This window comes from Bolinopsis microptera, chromosome 13 (assembly GCF_026151205.1).
Source record: "Bolinopsis microptera isolate Bmic1 chromosome 13, MBARI_Bmic_1.0, whole genome shotgun sequence".
Lineage (NCBI taxonomy): Eukaryota > Metazoa > Ctenophora > Tentaculata > Lobata > Bolinopsidae > Bolinopsis > Bolinopsis microptera.
In genome coordinates this window covers 10,093,042-10,119,458 of record NC_087084.1, presented here as the reverse complement: position 1 = coordinate 10,119,458, position 26,417 = coordinate 10,093,042, and the positions used below count along the sequence as shown (strand labels likewise).

Genomic DNA, 26,417 nt, shown 5'->3' with positions numbered 1-26,417 from the left:
AAAAGTAAAGTATAATCGCTATTTTGTGATATTTAGTTTATAATTAATCTCGAAAAAACAATGAAACGTGCCCTTTTGTGATATTCATACATTGGTCTGCGCCATTAAATGGAGCTCTATGGCTTTTTATGGCTGTTTTTTATCGCCCAATAATCTTCAATTTCAGTGGGGTCACGTTTTACTTCTAATCTGCACGAAATAGTCTAATTAATTAAGATAATGGGTATAATAAAACATGAAACTTGTCTCATTAGAAATAAAAACAAAAGAATTACGCTCCGTCATACAAGGAGATAAGTGACGTTAAATTACAAGTCATGCCCTACATTGTTCTTATAATAACGGAGAATAACTTACATTATATTGTTTAAACGTTCACTGATCAATGTCATCATGCGTTCTGCACTGATGATTAGTTCAAATTGATAGGCGATAAGGCGATCACGTGAATTCTAGCATTAATTTGGCTTTTTAAGAGTTTTCCGTAAATTTTTCAGTGTTGGTCAGTTGGTAACCTAAATGACAGTGCTGGCAAGCACGACTGTCAGTGTCAGACTTTATAGTTATACCTCCATATCATATCTTTATTATTATCATTTTTCATTTAGACTCATCAGAAGTCATTCAGTAAGTTTAGTTTTAATTCAGATAAATAATGATTTATTTGATAATATTCGTATTTCGTAACAGTCAGTCACTGAGTCACTCTCGTAACAGTTGCGCTGTGATATGTACATATATTATGTATTATATTTCTATCAGACTATCAGATAATTGAGTGACTGTGAGTAATGACCTGTTAACTAGGGACACGAGACTTCATTGTTACACAACAACGACGGTATTACAGTGTTACAGTGTTACGCTTACAGTGCTACAGTGTTACAGTGTTACAGTGTTACAGTGTTACAGTGTTAGTGTTACAGTTTTACAGTGTTACAGTGTCACAGTGTTACAGTGTTACAGTGTCACAGTGTTACAGTGTTACAGTGTTACAGTGTCACAGTGTTACAGTGTTACAGTGTCACAGTGTTACAGTGTTACAGTGTCACAGTGTTACAGTGTTACAGTGTGATACCGTAACACAACAATGGAGATTCGGAGAAGGGAGAAGCTGGTACCGCGGCAATTTGGTAATCTAGCTAGGCACACTTTGGGCACACATGGGGCACAAAATTGAAATTCCTGGGGCACAAAATTGAAATTACTTGGGGCACACTAGGGACATAGTCGAGGCAAAAAAATGATTTTAAGCACAGTTTAAGCAAACTAAACACACTTGAGGGAGCTCTCTGTATTACATAGTACAGCTTTTCAATGCCACTCTATTAACCGTGTAAACAATGCAATATAATGGGTATAATGAACCCAGAACCACGGAATTGTAACAGTAGGGGGGGTATAATCGATGAAATTGGTCGCTCCTTTATAATATGGTAGGTTAGCTCGAGCGTTATGCGGTTATGATATCCATTGAATTAATGTTATGAAGTCAATCCAAACTTAGTCGTGTTGGTTTTGGGAGGTTATTTTTGAGGGCCGGAAGAACTTGAGGTTGGAAAATTTATTTTAGCTATATAATATATATATATAATAACATAAAACCGCACTTTCAATTCATTAAAGTTGTCAAGTGCTCTTTGTAATCGTATGTGGTTTTACACTTGAGTCAGGAATTAAATGTTCCTACATTTAATTGGACAACGACCATGAGGCCAAGAAAAAGTATCAACATTTTGCTGATAAAACTCGATTCATTTCCATGGTAATTCGATTGGACACAATTTTTAAGGAACAACTTTAGAAGTAGCCTTCTTATCGCTTTATCGGATCTTCATAATAATTTACATCGTCAGAGTAAGTAGGCTCGTTACAGTTCTTGCTTTGAAGACCCGACCATGCGGAGTTTTTATCATGCGAAGCTAACGAATATTTAATCTTATTAGTATTAATTCAATATATTATATTTAATGATATCATCACATATGGCCATTTGATAAACGCGATCATAAATTTTAGATCGCCGAAGACTTAATTGTTTAGGGGACGATGTATTCCATTGCGTACTGCCCAAAATTGTTAAAGTCACGTTCACAATATTGGTTCACTATAATAAATTAGATTTGCACTTGTTTATTATAGCAGTTAGAAAAAACGTTTAAGACTTTTGATTACAATTTGCGATCGGTAATTAGCGTAATTAGCTCAGTAAGTTCGGCGATTAGCCTAAAATTTATAATTGTTCGGACGTTTAATAGCTAATTGGGTAGACTTTTTGTACCCAAATTCGACAACTAGCTTGTTTGAGAGGGCCTGGTGTCGCCTATAATCAATACAAATTCTTTGTTAGTGTACTGATTTAACCATCTTGCAATGGAATATTGAGTTATGTCCAATAGAAGGGTAAGACTGTATCTGGAGGAATCATTTTAGGGCCTACCGGGCCTACGAAATATTTTCCACCGGTATTTTGCCGAGCGGAACATCTTGCACCCTTTGAACATCCTCGATTTAATTGAATCTCAAAAATGGCGAACTAGAGGCCAGTCTTACAGGTTATATTACGACATATCAGAGCTACTTCAGCTATTGAGTTATGTTCAATTGAAGGATAAGACTGGATCTTGAGGAGTCATTTTAGGGCATACGAAATATTTTACATCGTTATTTTGTCGAGCTGACCATATTGCACCCTTTGAACATCCTCGATTTGCTTGAATCTCAAAAATGGCGAGCTGGAGACCAGTCTTACAGGTTCTATTACGACATATCAGAGCTGTTAAAACGACACATTATCACAGAATTAAAATATGGAATTTTTGGCTCACGTTCAATTTCTGGGACACTTTATTTTATAAAATTGCTTTGTCCTGAAATAAAGGAACCATTTAATTAAAATGAGTACCGCTTGTTAAAATAATAAGTCACTTGCTAATTAAGTGTGTCCTCGTCATATGTTACTCAACATATCATAAGCTTAGAAGTTAAAACTGTAGAATTAAGGTAAAATATCAATAAAGTAATAAGTTAAACAAATGACTCTGATATTTACTATTCTTAAAACATATTAGTCAAAAGAAATTTAAAAACCGAAAATGCTTTTGTTGATTGTATCGTGACACTATTGTATCGTCTATAATTTCAGCTCAATTAAACAGTATGTTTGTTCCACAGCGATTATTATATATATTATTATATATAGGTCTTGATTACTAATGTTTCATAGATTACTAATGTTTTATTGAGCCAATTATTAGATCGCACTAATTAATGCGTATGAACAGAGTACATACTTGCTCATGAATATATAATATAGATACAGCTGTTATAAACGGTATATATCAGCTATGAATAGCATATGGTATCGAGGACACGGTCGAACAAAGACCTGGATGATTTGTGCACAAAGGTGGTATCATAGCAAGATACTAATTATAATCAGTAGGTTAGAAAGAACAAAGCAATGTGAGTTGGAATTCTTACGAATATTTTTTATGAATTGTCGAAATTTATCATTTTAGTTCAGTGAAGTGGGTGGGAGGTTAACAAGATCAAAAACATCCTTGTTTGTCAGATAGCAATTAGAATCTTTAATAAATAATTTTGTAATCATTTGATATGAATATAAAAATTATTATTGTAAAAGCATATTTTTATGTTATAAATATTTGTATAGACAGAAACATTTCATTTAAATGACCTTTGTTCAGGTTCTAATATTTTACGTCTTATCGGACATTGACATAATTTCACATTTGTTTGAAACACTTCCAAATAGCATGCTCAGTGCTTATACTCATTGATTGATAACTTTTCCGCTTCTACCTTAGCGGCCCAAGTTTCTATTGTAAATTTAATTTTTTTGTAATTTAGACTGTTCAACTGCCAGAATAGGTAAATCTAATAATAATATCGTTTCTTCTTCCGTGGAAATTATCACTTAGGTACAGCTTACATTATAAGATTATAGAAATAAATGCCACATATAATAAACTACATTCACTCCAGTTTACATGCCCGGCCTTCACTATTGCTCTATTATAACCTGCAGTTTTCCTTCTCTCAGCTTCACCAAATAAACTGCTCAGTAGTATTGGTTTCTCACTAATTGCAGATCATTAGTACTTTTGGTGTTTGTTCGACTTTTTGCCGAATTGAAATATATACCATTAAGAAGTTCATATTCATTCATGTCACATAATGAGCTGCACTTGGGCTGCACGTGGGCTGTACGTGGGCTGCACGTGGGCGGTCTGGTGGCCTCTCATTGGTGTGGCCTTTGTATGTGGTTTTGCTTATGAATATTTCGTTGCCCTCCGTTGATCTGACCATTTTTCACATTCATTTCATCACATAGGTACTGATTTACATTTTAATCTTTGGTCTTGTTAAGATTAGATCTATATCTAGATCCACTAGATGAGGCACCTAAAACCATTGAACCATGACAACACTAAATGATGGCATATGTTTTATATTCAAGAGCCATAACGGATTAACATAAAATGTTTGTAAATGACTTTATAACTTGTCATATGCGACAGGATGCTAAAAGAAGTGCTTTTACCTTTTCATTATTTTAATTGATTTTACTACCGATGTTATGTTTGCCTAAAATCTTAAAATCTAACATCATGGTTTTATAAAGATCGCCCCTTTATTATTTATATAATTATTATTTTTATTTACGAAGAATCTCCCTCTGGATTCCTGGAAACCAAATTGACAGAAAGTCACCAATATGTTGATATGCTGATATGGTCCGTTTTGTTGAACAATGAAAAAGCTCGTAATCATAAGCTCCTGCAGACTCCGGGCTCCAAACACACAATAGGTATAGCTAGCGTCATCTCCCATTATTGAGTGACCTGTAAATAGAATACATATCAATAAAGCTCATGAGCAGTTATTCTTTATTGCAACTATTCTTGTAATGATAACAAGTTGATGTACCAATTAAGGTCTTACAGCTTATTAGAGTGTCTTTGGATAATAGTAGCATAAAACTGCAGTTATCAGATCAGTCTCTTCAAAGTTATAGTTTGAAATTGACAAAGTTTATTATTTCTCGACCACCACCAAAAGAGCGATAATACCCAAGATACTTTTATGTTTCTTATTATACAGTTTCAAAGTTTGAAATTGCCACAGTTTTACTGTTCTTATTTTTCATAAAATTGTTAAATTGTAGCGTTATTTTTGACTACTGTTTCAATTCCAGCACACGATAACTGGAACATTGGAGGGCTCTTTACCCAATCGTGTTGAAAGTTTGTCATTTGTAAAGGGAGTTGCTGAAAGCTATCGTGAAAGTTGAATTTATAACTCTGAACTAAAACTTACATAGTCAATATCTCAGTTTTACGCAGATATTACATGTATAGTAGTACATACCTGGTCAATACTAAGAAACTAATAATTTATAATCATTAGTTTCCGTTTCTTATACAGTTCTAATATTTATCATCGGAATTCCGGAATAATTCCCCGGAATTTTTGCTTTTTATTATGGATCAATATTCATACATTGTTTATACCGGTACATTTAAACAAGGTTGTTAAATACGTATTAGGAGGGAATACGTATTGGAATACGAATACGTATTAATCCTCGAAAATTGACGTATTACGACGTATTCTTTATTCAAAAAATTCAAAAATTCAAATATGTTGAGGGGACTGAACTTTAGAAAATGGTCTTAAACTTTGATAATTGCGAGATCGTTTTAGGAAACGAAATCATTAAATATGTATTAATATGTAATTGATAATTTCGCAAAAAATGTTAGCGTATTATCCATGAAATTTGATTACAAATTTAAGTTATCATGTATAACTGCACTCCTTTAATGCATGATCAATGATGAGGGTGGCGCGCAGCTGTAATGTTTAATTTTGACAAATCAGCGTATTACGGCGTATTATGGCGTATTCGTGGACGTATTTAACAATCCATAGAAATTACCGTATTCCGGCGTATTACGACGTATTCTTTATTAGAACCGAATACGTCGTATTCTTTCACGAAAATTTGACGTATTTAACAACCTTGCATTTAAACTCAACGAAATTATCCAAAAGGCCAAAGGATGATTTATTTTGCAAATGAGGTCGCAAATTGTAGCAAAGATCTTCATCTACAACTGCCATTTTAGAATTTTGATTTATCTCTGAAACCTTTTGTTATCGACGTTAAAAGAAATTGACAATATTGCAGTGGTGCACGCCACCGCGTTTTGCCAAAATCGGCGGCGGCGAGTCCAAAACTTGCGGCGGCGTTCGGTGGCGTGGCCCCTTTGCACTTGTAGTTGTCTCTGTACGGGATGGGCCTCAAAATACCCCTTTGGCTTCCAGTTTCAGTTAATGGTTGAGGATCACGTCTTAGTATTAACGATTAATACCAGAAACTATGTTGACCTACATGATAGTTTAATTATGGTAGCCGACCGGCGCCATACCGGCAGTGGTGTCCGCTCAAACTACCAGAAAAGCAGAAATAGTTAGGGAAAACTTTAAACTTTTATCTATCATCGACGAATAAAAATCAACACATTTCACAGTGATAGCACTGATTTCTTTATTCCTCAAACCAAGCTTCTTTTTGACCACCGGGTTTTAAGTATGTTATATGATTATTATAATACTGCCTAACTAATGCAACAAGTTATCTCAATATTTTTTTGACAAGTCTCCTGATCCAAACCAGTTTGCTCCAAATCAGTTTGAATAACAACAACTATTTTCTAGAGGACATGTCAAACACCCGTAACAAACCCTGAAACTAACTGAACGTCTTATGAGCCATCAGCATGTCTTTAGATCCTGAACATCTGAAACTGTTGGGGAAGGAGAACACTAGCGGCAACGGAGAAAGCCTCGGAGCCGGGGTGAGTGTTTGTTGGGGGGGGGGGTTGAGTGTTTGGGGGGGGGGGGGGGGAGGGGGGTGGAGTGTTTTGGAGGGGGGGGGGGTGAGTGTTTGTTAGACATCTTCCTGTTTGCATGATTAATTATTGTTGTATCGCTGTTACTTGATGTGGTTCTACCGTTTCCTGATGGGTGATAATGTACTGAGATATGAGAATGGAGCACTATCTGGGCCCAATCTAAGTTACTAAGGAAAACAAATGAATGGTGGGGGGTGGGGTGTATCTCAACCAATCTTATCGAGTCTCAACATTGCTCTTTGTTTTATTAGTTTGCTTATAGATTGTTTATTTTCTAATACTGCTACAATCTACATACAGATATTGTAGTTATGCCTGAGTATAATAGATCACACCTAATGGATAGAATTTCGCGGAGTTTTCATAGTTTTCAAGGCGTATTGCACTACAATATACCTTGAAAACTATACAATTTGTAGCTATATTAGTTAAACTGCGCCTTAATAGTATATTTTATGGGAGTATAAACAAAAAAATAAGATTTGGTGTGAAGTGAAAGTTAACTGTTCAAGTATATAGAGATTTTGGGAACAGAAAACAGAAATGAGACAAGATAGTACTATAAATTAAATAAACCTCTTCATTACAAATTAAATCATTTCTCTGTCCTTAAAAGCTTCTAATTTCATCGGAAACATGTGATAAAACTCAAGATAAACCATTATTATGAACAGATCATGAACTAAAACCCCCAGTTTCAACCCCTCAATCGCAACTATTAGCAGGAGAGACTCTAGATTGTTTCTTACTGCCAGTAGTAGTAGTAATAGCATTCATCAGAGCCATAGACACAGTGTGTAGTAGTCTCCGTATTTTAGAAGTACTGGTTAAGATGAAGATGTAAGGGCAGGCTGCTATTCCCACACATTGTAGAAGTGTCATCCCCTCCACCATCTGTAATATTGTTTTTATAGCTTGTTGTTTGTGATTGTTAGGTGGAGTAAAGAGGTAAAAACAAATTAAACGACATTTTTTAGACTTATTTGGTGGACAGAATCTGCATCTTATTCTTAACTTCTTGCAGGTTTTCTGATTTGCTTTATCATTATTTATTAATTAATTAATTACTTTGTTATCATGTCCACTCACCGGTAAGTTAGCACTCTCCGGAATATAAATGTGTGGTGCTAGAATCTGCGGTATCCAGGGAACAGATCTGATGAAGAAACAGAACAACATTATTAAAATAGTCCCATGGATGGAGAAACTGTGTGTGTTGCTTAATCTTTTCTGCGTAAGACGAGGACATGATTTCTGAAATGAAACCATGATGTAACTTCGGAAAAAGTCTTCCAGTTTCCCTTACAATCATGTTCTTAAAGAGTCAAATTATCCATTTATTAAACCAGATTATGTGACATAAATTCAATGAAATCCAGCCGGTGATTATTGATAAAATTAAACTAGAAAATGTACGAATTAGAAAGAAGACATACAGGTCTGTTCAGGTCGTTACTTTCCAGTTTATTGACACTTTTTCCGGAGCTAGGGGTTGAACCACCTGGACTTGATCTTGAAAACTGTCCTCTACTGCTGAAATGGAAACTACACTTATTACTCTCACATTTAAGTAAAAGATTCCTGAACGTTGAATAAATTCGGACCATAGTTATGAGTTTTTAAATACAGTTACAAATTCCTTTTTAAAATGGATTGGGTTGAGTAATGTGTTGGTTTTTCAGTGGATTATTAAAAAAGAACTGTACCCAGAAGCGTCACTATCAGCTGCTCCTTCATCAACATTATCCATAACAATTTCTCCCTCAACTTGTTGCTGGACACTAAATTTACAAGGCCGATCGCTGTCGATGGTGATACTGTTCGTCACGTTTAAGTTAATTATTGTTGTGCCTGTTTGTCGTCTTGGACTTTCGTAGTCTTTCGTCCTGAAAAATATATGTAGTAGTTAAACATTTGAGGACCATCATTCTTCTGAAGATGATACATCCAAGAGGAAAAATATGATCTTGATAGAGCATACCAACACCTGTTCAATAATTGCAACAATCCTGAAATGACCATCAAAATACTACCCTCACAGCTCACCTGTTAGTATGAATGAAGGAAATCAAAGTCTCCCTCTGGAAAGCCTTCCTACTCTCCCTCAACATTAACCCGTACATGACGAGGGTGAAAGTGAGGGGCACAACAAAGTACACCACCAGCTGAAGAGCAATGTAGACCCTACACACCCCCTCAGTCCCATCCGAGTAGTAGCAATAGTCTATATCACCGTTTATTCTCAACTCACACCACTCAAACAGTGTTAGAACCGCTGTAACCACCACCGTGACCCAGGTAACCAGGACTAACAGCAACTCTCGGGTCCTGGTGATGATGTAGGAGCACCTCAGGGGTTTTACCACCCGGATAAACCTCTTCAGGGTGATAAGACACACAGCGGATATAGGGAGAGAGATAGAGATATCATATAGGATCTGTACGGGAACACACGAGGTGATTGATAATGAGAACACTATGACTAAGTATAACACAAAAACAGTATCGGCAGCCACGTAGTTCAGCACCAGCACCAGACTATCACACCTTCTCTTGTGTCTCTTCCAGACTCTGATCACCAGCAGGTGTCCTGCAGTTTGTAGGAAGAGAGCTAGGGGGAGGGCTATCTTCACACTCCATAGAGCGGCAGCTGTACAGGAAGTAGTTGGGGACGCTTTGTATGAAGCCTGGGTGAGGTAGGGTCTCTTCTGTAGTGGTGGTTACTAAGGAGGACCCTGTCTTCTGGAGTGGTTGGGGAGGAGATGAGGTGGGACGTTGAGGAGAAGAATGTAGGTCGGAGAGTTGCGTTGGTAAAGGTGGAGAGAGGTGAATACGTATTATCCATCTTCATACTACTCGGCTTGTATTTGAGTTATAACTAAAGTTTAATACAACAATTAATTGCAACTCGAGTTGAATATGAAAGTACATTAACAAATCAATGATAGCAAAACGCTCCAACGTGTGAATGCAGGACTTATTGGAATATTGGCCACTGCTGATCGGAAATCACACAGCTCACATAATCAGAAATCATTCGATATAATATACTGTATACATTCGTCGCGTTGTCATCATATATTATATCTGCTTCTCTTATCCATTTTTGACGTCATATTTTGTAATAAGTATTACTTTATACACAGTTCTTGCAGGAAATCAACAGCACGCCAAAAGTAACAGCATGTGATCGCTAAAAAGTAAAATGACTAAGTTTCAGAGCAGCAGGAACGCCGGAACGGTGTTGTGTGGAGCCCATTCCTCTATAGTAATATCAATCAAATTTAAAAGAGACGTGGTTTTGTGACTGAACTACCTTCCACGGTGCATCATGGGAATTTCTAATCAAACATTCAATATTGCTTGGTATATAGACATGTGGCACTAGAGGGGTAATGAGTAAATAGTAGTGGTGTAAGGGAGGAGGTGTGACTGGGTAACGGTATTCTCCACGGTCCATCTTATCTTATAGCTCTTTTATTCTCTACAACGTTACCCAATCTTCTTCAGAGCCAACAGATATTGTCCTGTACCTTATTCTAACCCTTCCTCTAAACCTCGCTCTGAACATTAAAATAAGAGTAAGCCTAACTATGGCCACGCGTATAACTCAAACCTTTTCCAAACCTTAACTTAATCTATAACCGTGGGATCACAAAGAAGAAAACTTCATGGGAGTTCTTGGCGATGGTAATACAATGTATTTTATTAAGGTTCGACTCATGATTAAACTAACTTCTAATTCTATTCTCTTAACTGCTATCATAACTATTATCTATCTACAACTATCATATTATTATCATGTCAAAACTCGAGTCAAGATCAGATCACAGCAACAATATTATAACTCTATTTTGAACTGTTTATGGTTACGAATCAACAGAAAGCTGCATCTAAAACCCACAAAATAACAGGTTTGACAGGTAAAAATAACAAACTGGAATAACCGGTATAACAGGTCACAAGGAAGTGTGGAGACCAAAACAAGAGTAACAGGTCTGTTACAATAGTTATCTTGAACATAATCCTACAAGTAATAATACACGCAGATCCTTACTTTAAATGGCTGATTAGAACGCTCTGTGCCTCTGTAGCTGAAAAGTGAAAATACTGTCCTCGCACATTGCAAGCAAACTCTTATCCTACTTCAAACATGAAACATCTTATGCAAGCATCCTAGTAACACGGGGCTTGGTTTGACTGCAATTAAAGCTTGAAAAGCGTGATGTATAAAAGTGACAATAGCAGAGTTTGACAGTTCCATGCTCAATTGAAAGGGTAGCAAGCATCTCTTTATTGCATTTAATTCTCACTATTGAGCAACAGTTGATTCTTTATTGGGCGGTGCTCAGCCTGCTTCAGTTCCGGAGACATGTTATTGCTATTCAGGTTTCAGAGTGGAGTGATCGCAAATATGACAGGATATAATCCTGGTCGATCAATAATATCGATTTTACCATTTGAAGTCGGTACTTTGTCTAAACCGGAACATTAAACAGGTCACATAGGTAAGTAACTCATGCGGCACCCCCACGAGCAATCCAGACGAGGAATAAACTTTATTTAACCTGATGTTATATCTAACCTGATATTGTATTTGACCTACCGATATTTATAGATATTTATAGAGTTTTAATACTTTCAAAACTACTATATTATAACAAATAATTTGAGATCATGAATACGATGTTGTCACATTGAAACGTTGAATAATTCCTTTCCTGATAAGAGTCCTTTCCTTGTCACATCAAACGGGATAGATAGAAATTAACCCAAGAAAACAGATATTTATAGAATAATTAGCGTATGATATATTATATAAATTATATGTGTCAGTGATGGTTGACAGGGTAACGCAAGTAGAGCCCCGAAGAGGTATTTGACCACGGTTTGCTAACTTATCGGATGTTTTTAATGGGAAATTGCGTTAACGGACATAATTTTTAACGGACGTTAAAATGAACGCTCGAAGGCATTCAAAACCATTAAAAATCCGACATTTTTTCATCATTTTGGGCAGTTTTTCCAATTTTAGCAGATTTTTTTCCAATTGATTTGTAATACAGTATAAAAAAGCGGTCGTTTAGCAGTAAAAATGTTGATATACTTTAATACTTTAGTTCGATGATAGAAATTTGAAATTTACCGAAACAAAAAGTAGTCATATCCTGGAGAATAAGTTCGTAGTGGAATACTTTTGGGACACAACTTTTTACGGACTTTGATTTGGACGGATCGTAAACGAACAGACTTTATTTGAACGGACATTAAATGAACGCTAGGGCTTCCAGCGTCCAATTAATGTCACGTCCGTTCAAATACATTCCGGTAAGGTATATTTTGATCGTACATGTAGTTGTATTATAGGAGTCATTAACAAATTCTTGTAATTTCTTGGCATTTCTTAGTGTTTCTTGTCCACAATGTCCAATAATTATACTATCATAGTTTAACGTGGACTAACAACATTGAAATAGTGCAGAAACATCAAAAGATTTTATCAAGATCGTTTAAAATTCATATAATCGTAAGATCAAATAATTAGTGTCACATTCTAGTTACTCCAGAGCCACAATCTCAAGATCAAATCATTATAGTGGCACATTCTAGTTACTCCAGAGCCACAATCTCAAGATCAAATAATTAGTGTCACACAAGATCAAATAATTAGTGTCACATTCTAGTTACTTCGGGCAAGTGGAAGGTGTTACAATTGTTAAACGCTGTTTAAGTTACAATCAGTGTCTACTACCGGGCAATTTACAATCAGTCCACTCTCACTCTCCACTCTCCATGCTGCGTAATTCTGTACCTGCCTATACCTCTATAATACCTCTTGTCCGTGACACTCAACATGTTTACTGTCTTGTTACCACGGTGATTATTCAAATTATAAAACTCTTTTGTGCGTGGTATCGCTAATTGACTGGGAAATTACAGTTCGACCAAGTTTGAGTTTGGTGCTTCATATTTTGTTTTTCGCTATTTTAGCAAACATAAATCTGAGCCGGCATTTCACGCGAATCTTTGTTTATAGTTGTGATTTTACCAGATTTTCACTGTTAAATATTTTTTTTTGGAAAACGAAATTAGATATATACAGAATAGTATTACAGGTTATATATTATGAAAATCATCATTGCAAAAATAAAACCCAGTCCATGGGACTGAAAGATTAGTTGACTTTCGATTCGAAAGAGTTAAATTCTAAATCATCCATGTTAGATAATTCGTAAGTTTTGTTTGAGGTATTTCTTGATCCTTTAATACACAATAAAATTAATTTCCTAATTAAAAATGATAATTTACACCGATAATAATTTATAATATCGTTGTAATTCTGCTTCTTCTTATAAGCAAGTTTGTTGCAAAGCAGTTTCTCAAATGTCCTGGCTTGAGGTCCCATGCCACCCGTTACTGAATATATAAGCAGCTGATATCAACTGTTAAATTAAATAATATCAGTTGATATCAGCTGCTCCTTCATCAACATTATCCATAGCAATTTGTTTTTGGCCTAGCGCATGAGCAGAGGCAACATGTAGGTGCAGTAACATTTTGTAAATAGTGCGATTTCGCACCTGCTTAAATCCTTTTTGTGTGGCAAACTTTTGAGAAAAACAAACACTCCAATTAAACTGAACAATTCGCCAAATTCGCGGCTTTAAGTTCTCTCTGGTTGGATTGTTAATCAACGTAGTATATAATAAGATAATAGCGTTACCTTACACCTTTTAGTAATACGACTATCAACTTACAAAGTTACAAGGTGTCATGCTTTATAACAATAATAAAACTGAGTTTCTTGACAATTCAAAATGTATCAACTTATATTAGGATTATCCTCATAGAAAGTTTTACAATTAGATGGTGAAGATGGGTGGGGCTAGTTCAGCTGATGATGAGCCAAATTGAAGTAGAGTAGTCAATATTATAACTTTATAACTTTATAACTTTATAAGTTTATAACTTTATAACTTTATAACTTTATAACTTTATAACTTTATAACTTTATAACTTTATAACTTTATAACTTTATAACTTTATAACTTTATAACTTTATAACTTTATAACTTTATAACTTTATAACTTTATAACTTTATAACTTTATAACTTTATAACTTTATAACTTTATAACTTTATAACTTTATAACTTTATAACTTTATAACTTTATAACTTTTTAACGTTATAACTTTATAACTTTATAACTTTATAACTTTATAACTTTATAACTTTATAACTTTGTAACTTTACAATGTAAGATTCCAACACATTGTGTGTATAAGTGACTAACGTGACTAAAATTAAGTGACTCAATTTCAATCTGTTGAGGGATTGCTATCCAGCTTAATAAGTTGCTCATTTGCCAATAATCACCCTCGTTTGTTTGTTTTGCGGTGATAACTGATAGGTCAATAGTACGATTCCGCACCCACCGCACGTATATATAGTTTATAGTTGTAAACCAATTACAACACTACAAATCTATTACATTTATTGAAGAAAGGGTGTAACAGAATAGATATATTTTAATGTTGTCATGGGGTGGCAAGTCCCCATACATCGTAGTCCGATATAGTTTCACTGCTTCGTACTATATGTTGCTTCTGACTGGGAGTCTACTCTAACGAGTCTACTCCTGGACTCTTGGCCCCTAAATTGTAATTAAATAAACTTCATGGGTCCGTATGTGCATTGTGCGGTCTGTTTTATTAGATTATCTCTTATCTCTCTACCACTCTTTATCAGTAGTTGCTCGAGACTCCGGGCTCCATCTACACAATAGGTTTTACCTGTACCAACTTATTATCTGCTGATCAGTGATTGTTACAGATTTGTAGTGTCCATATTGCATTTGAATTAGAATTCTCTTGTAACTATAATAATTCTTGTAATAACAACAATACAAATTTGATATACCAATCGTAATAGAGCACCCTTTGATGATTGATCTCTTAATTACGGGTAAAGCTTGCCACAGTTACCTGATCTCTCATTGCCTGATTTAATTCTCGATATTTAACGTCCAAGAGTTTCTTTTACGACTTTTACCTTTTTATCATATTTTTCAATGAATTGTAATTAAATATTAAACTATTTGAAATCCCAAGCTAAAAGTCGTGGTGGTGCTAGCAGACAAAGACCTACAGCGATGACTCAGGTAAAACAAAGAAAGCTTATGTTAACAATTATAGAATAACAACTATAAAAAACCACTATTTTTCATAACCCTACTAAAAATCGCGAGTTTTCAAAGGAGGATAACTTGACAAATATTTTGTGTTTTTATGCCGTTGCCGGGGAGATTTCGTCAAGTTTAAAATATAGTGTAGATAAGACAACAACATTTTTTAGGATGATGATTAATCACTCTACACTCGACTGTCACGTGACTTTTTAAACATGTCATGTGGGGTGAATTGGAATCAGCGTTCGAAAATACATCGAATTACGTAAATATCAACTGTCAGGGGCCCTTTTAGAAAAATCTCGAAGATCGACTGTAGAGTGATCAAGTTTAGCACGCTCGCATTATTTATGAAGGTTTAGGAAATATTAATGAAACTCAACACTACCAGACTGCAGCTGGGGTGCGAAAAAATTTATGTAAAATATTAATAATATCTATTTCGGCTAAACTAAAAAACGGCAGTCAAAGCTAACGATCTTTTAAATGGTCTAGTCCTTATATTTAACTGTCTTGTTATATACGAACATTTTTTTCTTTCTAGTAAAAGTCCTTTAAAAAGAGGAGAGAAAAAATTGTGTTATTTTAATGTTTTTAAATATAGTTTTCGCTACAGACCATTCCATTCTGTATGATCGACTTGTAATTGTCTAATTAATTTTAACGGCAGATAGGTACAATGCCGATCGGCTTATCATAGCAGGCTGATCCGGTAACAGTGGTGTGCACTAGGAACTGGCTGGATACCCGGCTTTGATACTTTATAATATCCGGTCCGGTTGCCAAGAATTAGGCCGAATATTCAACTGGAAATTTCTTAAAAATTGTTCTTATAAAATCCTGAAATGCATATAGTTTTCGTCTAAAACTCTAAATATGTTCTAAAAACGATTTTATTTTATATTTCGTTCGAAACTGTGAATGCAGTGAATCGTAATATCGTGGTCTTGCATCCAATTCCTGATTCCACAATCATATCGCATGGTCTCGTACCTGACTTGAAAATTGTTTGGTACTAGGAAAATTATTCTGGGAATACGTTCTGAAAACAATTTTACTTCATGTATTTTGTTACCGATCAGGGTTTTGCACGATAAATTTTGAATCGATCAATTATAAAATGTTCATGATATGTTTCGAAATAAATATCATAAAAATTTAAAATATTTCAAAATTTCGAAATATTATGAAAATGTACAATATGCAAAATTCCCAAGAGACATTCAGTCAGTGCTCTAAGTGAACAGTGAATTAATGGCAGCAATTGTAATCTGTCAGCAAATGTCAAAGACCCGTTTACATGACATTTTATGTAACACAAAGAAAGGAGTCAAAGTAGACACCCATGGACTAATGACAATAACATGCTTTAATATTCATGAGCATTTCAAGTAGATCAGGGTTATTACTTTAGTCTGGCAAGCAAACCTGTTAAGTGTTGCTAACTCTCTTACGATTAAAACAGAGGCCACTGTGCCATTAGAGAAACTATGCACATTATCCTTGGTTATATCGTCGCCATGTACTTCTTGAAATATACGTTTTGACTTTATTCCAACTCGTTTCTACTTTTCTAGCTCTGTAGCTCTGACACAGCAATCAGGATATCAGTGACCTCAGTTCACAAAACGTTTCAAACCCCAAACCGGCCGTTCCTAGTGTGGGCATTGTACGTGCTCTTCGTAACGCTAACAAACACTACTGACGATAGTATAAATCTATTGAATTCCATTAAACTTTTATTGCAATTATAGGTACATATCTCGGCAATGTATTTAAGCATGCCACCTCTTATTTGGTTTGGTTAAAATCAGTGAACAACTTTCGAGAACACCTTCCCTTTACTGATAAGATTGAATGCTCCATATCTTCTTTGAGTATCCAAATCAGCTGCCATAATGTATTGATACGTTGGTCATGGCCACACATGGGCAGCATAAGTATTTAACACTTAATATGTGCTCTATTTCAGATTTTCAAGAGTTTCAATATTTTTATATTTCGCCACATTCGTGATTGTATGCCAAATCATAGTTTTTATTGCAATTTGAACTACAAGGCGATGAATACTCGTCAGCCGTTACCCTATCTGACAGACAGGAGGGGAGCATCTGAAGTCTGGGCATGCAGAAAGGGTGAATCTGAGGCTGGCAGAAGGGGTGCTTATGAAACCGTACAAATTGAAATGAATACTCATTTCGGACTGCGCGGGCCGCTCTCAACAGACCTGCACGCCTCAGTGGTAATGCTAATTACTAATTTACTGTTATTTTTAAAAACTTCACTTATGCTCTGTTAATTTATTATTTATCTTGAAGCGATCTTCAGATATTCAATATTAGATTACTAATTGTAACCAATTACTAATTGTAACCAATTACTAATTGTAACCAATTACTAATTGTAACCAATTACTAATTGTAACCAATTACTAATTGTAACCAATTACTAATTGTAACCAATTACTAATTGTAACCAATTACTAATTGTAACCAATTACTAATTGTAACCAATTACTAATTGTAACCAATTACTAATTGTAACCAATTACTAATTGAGAGTAGAACCTCAAGGAATGTTTAACGCTTTGATTACAATCGAAGCTTTATTGAGCTGATTCTAGTCTGAGCTAATTCTAGTCTGAGTGATAACTTGATAAGTATCGAAACTTTATTGAGCTGGTTATAGTCTGAGCTAATTCTAGTCTGAGTGATAACTTGATGAGTATCGAGTAACTTATTGAGTGGAATAACTATTCGGAATTGGCCTCGTTCTGACTATGGCCATGTTTGGATTTATAACATCTCCTGGAATTTGTATCGCGATTAAATTTTATTTTCATGGACCCTCAGAAATGGGTGGTGAAAATCTTCCTTATTTACAAATACAATACCAGACACTTATGTTTGGTCAGTTTGGGTCTGCTGTGTTCCGAAGGTAGAGCTCATCGAATAATTTACTCTTAAAAACTGGTTTTGGCCAAAATTAAAAATGATCACCAATCGTCAAGCTTTTGAGATATGGTCTTAAAGATTTGCACATTCATTGAAAATTATAAGAATAACTCACAACCACCTGCAGAAGTGTCTACCTCGAAAAAAATAGATTTTGCAAAAATATATTTGATTTTTGCTAAATCAAAAAATGCCCGTTTTGGACGAAAACTCTTTTAGAGTAATCCTTACAAATACCTTAGTACCTTCGATAATCCGTTGATAAATCGGAGATTCTTCCAATAATGACTAGCTCTACAGACCATAGAATCAGAATAAATATTTAACTACAATATGACCTCAAATCAGTTTGTTTCGTTATGTTTTTATCATCAGCTTCAACTCCAAGTACCCGTATTTCGGCCGTTCTTACTTATTTCTTCTGTTATCATCTCACTATCTCTTTCCCCTCGCAAAGTTATCCTGACTTTCTACTTTAATTCTCATTCTAGCATACTTACTCTTATTAATTTACCGTTTTAGAAAGTTTGTAGTAAACCTAGTTTAATCCACAGTGTAGTACGTTTCCTTGTGTTTGACATCGGTTTTGGGTTGTTAAAGATAATTTTACATCACTCTGTTTGTTACATTCCTGTACAAAAACTTTGGATTAAATTTTAAATTTGGAAGTATGTCAGACACGCAGGAGTCGATATTTAATTACAAGCTTTATGGACTCAAGCAACTCTAAAGTCTAACTGCTAATTCAGATCAACGTGATAAGTAATGGTATCGAGTGACAAATGCTCTAATGGGAAAATTAACTATATCTGTAGTGAGGGTAAGTAATAAGTGGGAATGAAAAAAGTATGAAGTTAGCTCCTGTAATTTCTTAATGTAGTAGTAGTAATCCTTGTGTGGTTGAGTTGATTCAGGATCTCTGTCAGTCTCTTTCTTTTCACTTTATTTAATATGCTTAAATAACCATTCATTTCAATTATATTGGGAGTAAAGATGTAAAGCATTCGTAGTAGCTCGTGATAATTGGTAATTACTTTTAGTTTAATCCTGTTTTAAGGCGATCATATTATTTTGTACAAGCATTTATTTAATTGTCGTTAATAAGTTCTTATAACTTTTGATGAAATATGCTACTGAGCAATACTTTCAACACTACCATATAACAAATAATTAATGTAACAGAACCATCTATACCGGAAGTTTATGTTTGAGGCGGTGCGCTGGGAATAATAAATAAACTGAATGTTTGCAAAACTGCAAATAAGAATTTACTGTGCTATCGTAATGTGGAAACTTGAAATATACAGTGCAGTGTGCACCATTTTTAACCATTCCACCTGATATAATCTTATAACAACACTACAAATCTATTATATTTATTGAGGAGGTTACATATTACAGAAGGAATTGATTTAAAGTATTCCGAGGAGTCTTAACTCTCCTCGCACTCTTGTCTCATATACATAGTCATGGATCTGACGACATTCCCGTCTATATAACTTCCGCCCCGGGGTTTGAGACTTGGAATACCTCAAGGAACCCATTAGAAACAAATTTGGCTTGGGTAGAAATTTTGGCTATGGGGCAGTTTTGCGCAATTGACCACGCCCTTTTTTGGCGCTTTTGCAACTTTAGAATCAAAATAACTCCGCTTCTAATTGGAATTAGAAGCTCAGCTTGGCTTTAAAGTTGTTCAGAATCATCACATTTAGGGGGGTAGAGCATAATTTTAAAGTCAACAGACATCGGGTTGTTGAATTATGTGACCACACCCTTATTTACCCTCGCGAGTCGTGATTTTCACACTAAATACGAGATATCTTGGCTTCTGATTGAGCTACGTGCTCATCCTGGGCATTAAAATGTTCAGAATTATCACATTGAGTAGGGTAGACCACAATTTCAAAGTCCTCAGATGTCAGGTTGTTGAGTTATTAGGCCCCAACCTGTTTTTAAGGTCTCGCGGGTAGCGATTGCAGCGCTTAAAATCAAAATAACTCAGCTTCCAATTGAAGTTAGGAGCAAAACTCGGGCAGCAAAATGTTCACAATCATCACATTGAGTGGGGTAGAACGTAGTTTCAAAGTCCTCAGACGTCAGGTTGTTGAGTAATTAGGCCCCACCCAAATGTTTACGCTCTCGCGAGTCCCGATTCGACGCTTAAAATCAAAATAACTCTGCTTCTGATAAGAGTTAGGAACTAAACTTGGGCATAAAAATGTTCAGAATCATCACATTGAGTGGGATAGAACGTAGTTTCAAAGTCCTCAGACGTCAGGTTGTTGAGTTATTAGGCCCACACCATAATATTTACGCTCTCGCGAGTCGCGAGTCGACACTTAAAATCAAAATAACTCGGCTTCTGATTAGAGTTAGGAACAAAACTTGGGCATGGAAATGTTCAGAATTATCATATTAAGTGGGGTAGAACGTGGTTTCAAAGTTCTCAGGCGTCAGGTTGTTGAGTTATTAGGCGGAACCCTATTTTTATGCTCTCGCGAGTCGACACTTAAAATCAAAATAACTCGGCTTCTGATTAGAGTAAGGAACTAAACTTGGGCATAAAAATGTTCAGAATCATCACATTGAGTGGGGTAGAACGTAGTTTCAAAGTCCTCAGACGTCAGGTTGTTGAGTTATTAGGCGGAACCCTATTTTTACGCTCTCGCGAGTCGCGAGTCGACACTTAAAATCAAAATAACTCGGCTTCTGATTAGAGTTAGGAACAAAACTTGGACATGGAAATGTTCAGAATTATCATATAACATATTAAGTGGGGTAGAACGTGGTTTCAAAGTCTTCAGGCGTCATGTTGTTGAGTTATTAGGCGGAACCCTATTTTTATGCTCTCGGGAGTCGACACTTAAAATCAAAATAACTCGGCTTCTGATTAGAGTTAGGAGCAAAACTTGGGCAGCAAAACGTTCACAATCATCACATTAAGTGGGGTAGAACGTGGTTTCAAAGTCCTCAGACGTCTGGTTGTTGAGTTATTAGGCCCCACCCAAATGTTTACGCTCTCGCGAGTCCCGATTCGACGCTTAAAATCAAAATAACTCTGCTTCTGATAAGAGTTAGGAACTAAACTTGGGCATAAAAATGTTCAGAATCATCACATTGAGTGGGATAGAACGTGGTTTCAAAGTCCTCAGACATCAGGTTGTTGAGTTATTAGGCCCACACCATAATATTTACTCTCTCGCAAGTCGTGAGTCGACACTTAAAATCAAAATAACTCGGCTTCTGATTAGAGTTAGGAACAAAACTTGGGCATGGAAATGTTCAGAATTATCATATTAAGTGGGGTAGAACGTGGTTTCAAAGTTCTCAGGCGTCAGGTTGTTGAGTTATTAGGCGGAACCCTATTTTTATGCTCTCGCGAGTCGACACTTAAAATCAAAATAACTCGGCTTCTGATTAGAGTAAGGAACTAAACTTGGGCATAAAAATGTTCAGAATCATCACATTGAGTGGGGTAAAACGTAGTTTCAAAGTCCTCAGACGTCAGGTTGTTGAGTTATTAGGCGGAACCCTATTTTTACGCTCTCGCGAGTCGCGAGTCGACACTTAAAATCAAAATAACTCGGCTTCTGATTAGAGTTAGGAACAAAACTTGGACATGGAAATGTTCAGAATTATCATATAACATATTAAGTGGGGTAGAACGTGGTTTCAAAGTCTTCAGGCGTCATGTTGTTGAGTTATTAGGCGGAACCCTATTTTTATGCTCTCGGGAGTCGACACTTAAAATCAAAATAACTCGGCTTCTGATTAGAGTTAGGAGCAAAACTTGGGCAGCAAAATGTTCACAATCATCACATTAAGTGGGGTAGAACGTAGTTTCAAAGTCCTCAGACGTCTGGTTGTTGAGTTATTAGGCCCCACCCAAATGTTTACGCTCTCGCGAGTCCCGATTCGACGCTTAAAATCAAAATAACTCTGCTTCTGATAAGAGTTAGGAACTAAACTTGGGCATAAAAATGTTCAGAATCATCACATTGAGTGGGATAGAACGTGGTTTCAAAGTCCTCAGACATCAGGTTGTTGAGTTATTAGGCCCACACCATAATATTTACTCTCTCGCAAGTCGTGAGTCGACACTTAAAATCAAAATAACCCGGCTTCTGATTAGAGTTAGGAACTAAATTTGGGCATAAAAATGTTCACAATTTCTAGACATTTCTATGCCCAAGTTTAATTCCTAACTCTAATCAGGAGCAGAGTTATTTTGATTTTAAGCATAGAATCACTACTTGCGAGAGCGTAAAAATAGGGTTCCGCCTAATAACTTAACAACCTGACGTCTGAAGACTTTGAAACCACGTTCTACCCCACTCAATGTGATAATTCTGAACATTTCCATGTCCAAGTTTTGTTCCTAACTCTAATCAGAAGCCGAGTTATTTTGATTTTAAGTGTCGACTCGCGACTCGCGAGAGCGTAAAAATAGGGTTCCGCCTAATAACTCAACAACCTGACGTCTGAGGACTTTGAAACTACGTTCTACCCCACTCAATGTGATGATTCTGAACATTTTTATGCCCAAGTTTAGTTCCTTACTCTAATCAGAAGCCGAGTTATTTTGATTTTAAGTGTCGACTCGCGAGAGCATAAAAATAGGGTTCCGCCTAATAACTCAACAACCTGACGCCTGAGAACTTTGAAACCACGTTCTACCCCACTTAATATGATAATTCTGAACATTTCCATGCCCAAGTTTTGTTCCTAACTCTAATCAGAAGCCGAGTTATTTTGATTTTAAGTGTCGACTCGCGACTCGCGAGAGCGTAAATATTATGGTGTGGGCCTAATAACTCAACACCCTGACGTCTGAGGACTTTGAAACTACGTTCTATCCCACTCAATGTGATGATTCTGAACATTTTTCTGCCCAAGTTTAGTTCCTAACTCTTATCAGAAGCAGAGTTATTTTGATTTTAAGCGTCGAATCGGGACTCGCGAAAGCGTAAACATTTGGGTGGGGCCTAATAACTCAACAACCTGACGTCTGAGGACTTTGAAACTACGTTCTACCCCACTCAATGTGATGATTGTGAACATTTTGCTGCCCGAGTTTTGCTCCTAACTTCAATTGGAAGCTGAGTTATTTTGATTTTAAGCGCTGCAATCGCTACCCGCGAGAGCGTAAAAACAGGTTGGGGCCTAATAACTCAACAACCTGACATCTGAGGACTTTGAAATTGTGGTCTACCCTACTCAATGTGATGATTCTGAACATTTTAATGCCCAGGATGAGCACGTAGCTCAATCAGAAGCCGAGATATCTCGTATTTAGTGTGAAAATCACGACTCGCGAGGGTAAATAAGGGTGTGGTCACATAACTCAACTACCCGATGTCTGTTGACTTTAAAATTATGCTCCACCCCCCTAAATGTGATGATTCTGAACAACTTTAAAGCCAAGCTGAGCTTCTAATTCCAATTAGAAGCGGAGTTATTTTGATTCTAAAGTTGCAAAAGCGCCAAAAAAGGGCGTGGTCGATTGCGCAAAACTGCCCCATAGCCAAAATTTCTACCCAAGCCAAATTTGTTTCTAATGGGTTCCTTGAGGTATTCCAAGTCTCAAACCCCGGGGCGGAAGTTATATAGACGGGAATGTCGTCAGATCCTTGACTAACAGCTCAGCGTATGATATCTGTAATCTTTATTTTAACGTATACTACTTACGTATAACCGTACAGGGAAAGTTTATTTAACTAATTGGTAGTTGCTTATCACTGAATACTAATTGAACAAAATGTAAGTATTATCATGACTAACTCTGTCCAATCATGACCATTGACCAATTAGTTAGTAAACATTGATTAACTGTTTTGAAAGCGGATCCAGTAGGTAATAGAATCAAGTAAAGAGAACTTTTTTATTAATTCTATTATTAAACTCTTAATAATTACGGGTCTAGTTCCTTTCCTAATCCTGGTAACTGGTAAGCTAACATAAAATATATGTGGTGGCACATAGGTACGTTGTGTATCTTCTTGTGTCTTTACCTGAACTTTCAAGTTATCTTTAGATTGATCATGGTTTTGTCGAGCGCATCCCGTATCTATCTTTTTGTGACAATTATATTTTCTTTCATGAACGAACTATGAACTTATGAAGATTGAAGATTGTCAGCAAATTTTCGGCCTTTCTGACTTCAAAGTCAGAACACAGGTTGTCAATGCTTTTCAGGATTTCTCGTCTCTCACGATCCCAGTTAACAATTGTTCAGTGATTATTATTGGAGACTACAATATAAAAGTAATATAAAAACAACCTCGGAATAACAAGTAAGCAACAATTTTGTATTATTAATTAATGTGAAATACCAGCTCCGTTACTAAGGAATTTCCGGTACGGAAATTCAAGCATTCAACAGTTCAACACGAACAGCAGCATGTGATATCATCTCAACCCTAAAAGTGACACCTAACCCGTATCCTACTCATCTAAAAAACGTGGGTTGTACGTCAAAATGTGGGAATATAAACATACAGCAGCAAATAATATTATAATATTATTTTAAAGTATTTAATATTCGTACTCTAATGTGTTCGCTAAAATTAATTTTACCCACAAAGTTAGGCAATTTCTCAACTCCATCCCACTCTCTATACGCGAAACTATCCCGGATGATGCACCATCCTTAGGATCCGATCATGTAACAGCAGGCCCAATGCCAAGCAGGCCCAATGCCATGACTCTCAAGGTATGATAATATCCATTTTAGGTCCTCGCTGTTCTACAAAGATCCAATGCATCTACGCGAGACTTCGTGAAAGATGTGTCGCCTGCATCGTTTCACAAAATCAAGATTTAAAACTTGATACAATCTGTTAATTAGGTACCAGGCTGAAGGGAACCCAAACGAATGGTTGAGCTCGAATAATTTCCTTGACAATATTCCGAAAACCTTGCAGATTTTTGAGCGCTAATTAGTCATTGGAACAGAAATCAAGTTTTACTTTTTAGTACTCACCGTGACAAACCAAAAATCTGAGCCGAGTGATTTTTTTTCATACTATATCGGTTTACAATATTTAATTTTGTGTGGATTTTTAATGGGCAATATAATTATGTAATATTTCAAGTAAAAATTATCTGGTTCTATACGGGCTAGTCGCCTGATCAATCAAACCCAAATATTTCGAGACGTTCTAATAGTGGTTCGCGAGTTATTTTTACACTTAAACAGCAACTGGATTTAACTCTGGAAACTGGGTACCATAATTGATCACGGTAGTCGGTACCAACTATCAGCCTGAAGCGTGAAATCTCGCACTGTGGGGTGATGACATAATCAATACTATGTTTTAAACTTGACGAAATCTCCCCGGCAAGGCTTAAACACGAAAAATTTCCCCTTTGCATGAATCAATTACAGCTCACAAATGGAGTTGAAAACTCGCAAGTTTTAGCAAATTTGCAGAAAAAAACATATGCAGATAAGATAGCATTTTTAAAATTTTATTTAGGCTTCATATTTTAAGTAAACATGAACGTCGGAAGAGAGGGAAAATGGACGTTAAAATAAAAGCACTATTTCGGCTAAGTTTTACTGTGTTGTCGCTTAACAACCCCAAAACTCCAAAAGATTGCACGTGCGCGAGCAAGGACAGATCATAAAATTAAATGCGCATCATGTCATAGCTTCCGACTAGCAGATTTAGTATAATATATAACATAACACCAACCGTTTCTTTCCCGTATTTTTGGTAAAACTGATCTTGTAGTTTTGGTGGGGTGAAATATCTGCTTGCAAGCAATCTTTCTTCTGCTTCCATAGAGTTACGTACTTTATGTTACAGTATTATACCTGACTGAAGTTGGTGGATTTTAGGAACTTCTGTCGTATCACTTATCAGCCACCGCATATTTTCCAGAAATAGTTTCGATCGCAGATCGCACGTTAATTAATTCTGCAGAAAATCGTAAAATTAATTACATTTTCATTAGTCTAAAGTCACTAAAAACTGCTGGAAATGTATTAAAATTATCCAAACACTTTACTGACCCAAGTTGACGTATTGAATTTTTTATAGGCTTTCCAAATATGTTCACAAAGTTCGGCTCCAAAACTAAATACATTTCAGTGGATTTTCAACATCTCCATTTCTCGGTCCAACCAATAATAAGTGGATCTGAAATAGTTTAGGAATAATTATTCAGCATAAGTTATGTAGCGATATATCATATCAAGCAATTAGCCTATAGCAACCCCGGCCTAGCAACAAGAAACTCTTGAGTTGTGTTGCCCCGGTAATATTTTAGTATACATTTTATAAAATCGTTTATGCTTTTCCTTCTTTTACTGCACCTCACGCTTT

General features: G+C 36.0%; 2 protein-coding genes across 3 annotated transcripts in view; one reads left to right on the top strand and one right to left on the bottom strand.

The window, feature by feature from the left end:
* Positions 1–6,745: 6,745 nt before the first annotated feature.
* LOC134825021 (transient receptor potential cation channel subfamily M member 7-like) overlaps positions 6,746–26,417 on the top strand; it is a 74,747-nt gene continuing 55,075 nt past the window's right edge. Inside the window, exon 1 of one of the 2 annotated variants that reach the window (XM_063837084.1) lies at positions 6,746–6,887. In XM_063837084.1, coding sequence (XP_063693154.1) covers positions 6,810–6,887 — 78 coding nt within the window. In that variant the 5' untranslated portion in view covers positions 6,746–6,809. The remainder of the gene's footprint in view (positions 6,888–26,417) is intronic. The other variant, XM_063837074.1, reaches the window with a different exon arrangement.
* On the bottom strand, positions 7,429–9,806 carry LOC134825022 (uncharacterized). Its single transcript, XM_063837086.1, has 5 exons — positions 8,991–9,806; positions 8,651–8,830; positions 8,381–8,477; positions 8,034–8,198; positions 7,429–7,838 (listed from the first exon to the last, which is right to left on the bottom strand). The coding sequence occupies exons 1-5, from the start codon at positions 9,065–9,067 to the stop codon at positions 7,650–7,652; spliced, it is 708 nt and encodes a 235-aa protein (XP_063693156.1). The 5' UTR covers positions 9,068–9,806; the 3' UTR covers positions 7,429–7,649.

What these genes read in the sequence shown, in the direction of transcription:
- LOC134825022 (XM_063837086.1), bottom strand. Translation starts at nt 9,067, where the DNA reads ATGTACGGGTTAATGTTGAGGGAGAGTAGGAAGGCTTTCCAGAGGGAG. An exon ending in TCCTTCATTCATACTAACAG is followed by an intron (nt 8,831 to 8,990) that starts GTGAGCTGTGAG and finishes TATATTTTTCAG; the next exon opens with GACGAAAGACTACGAAAGTC. An exon ending in GTAACGACCTGAACAGACCT is followed by an intron (nt 8,199 to 8,380) that starts GTATGTCTTCTT and finishes GTTTCATTTCAG; the next exon opens with AAATCATGTCCTCGTCTTAC.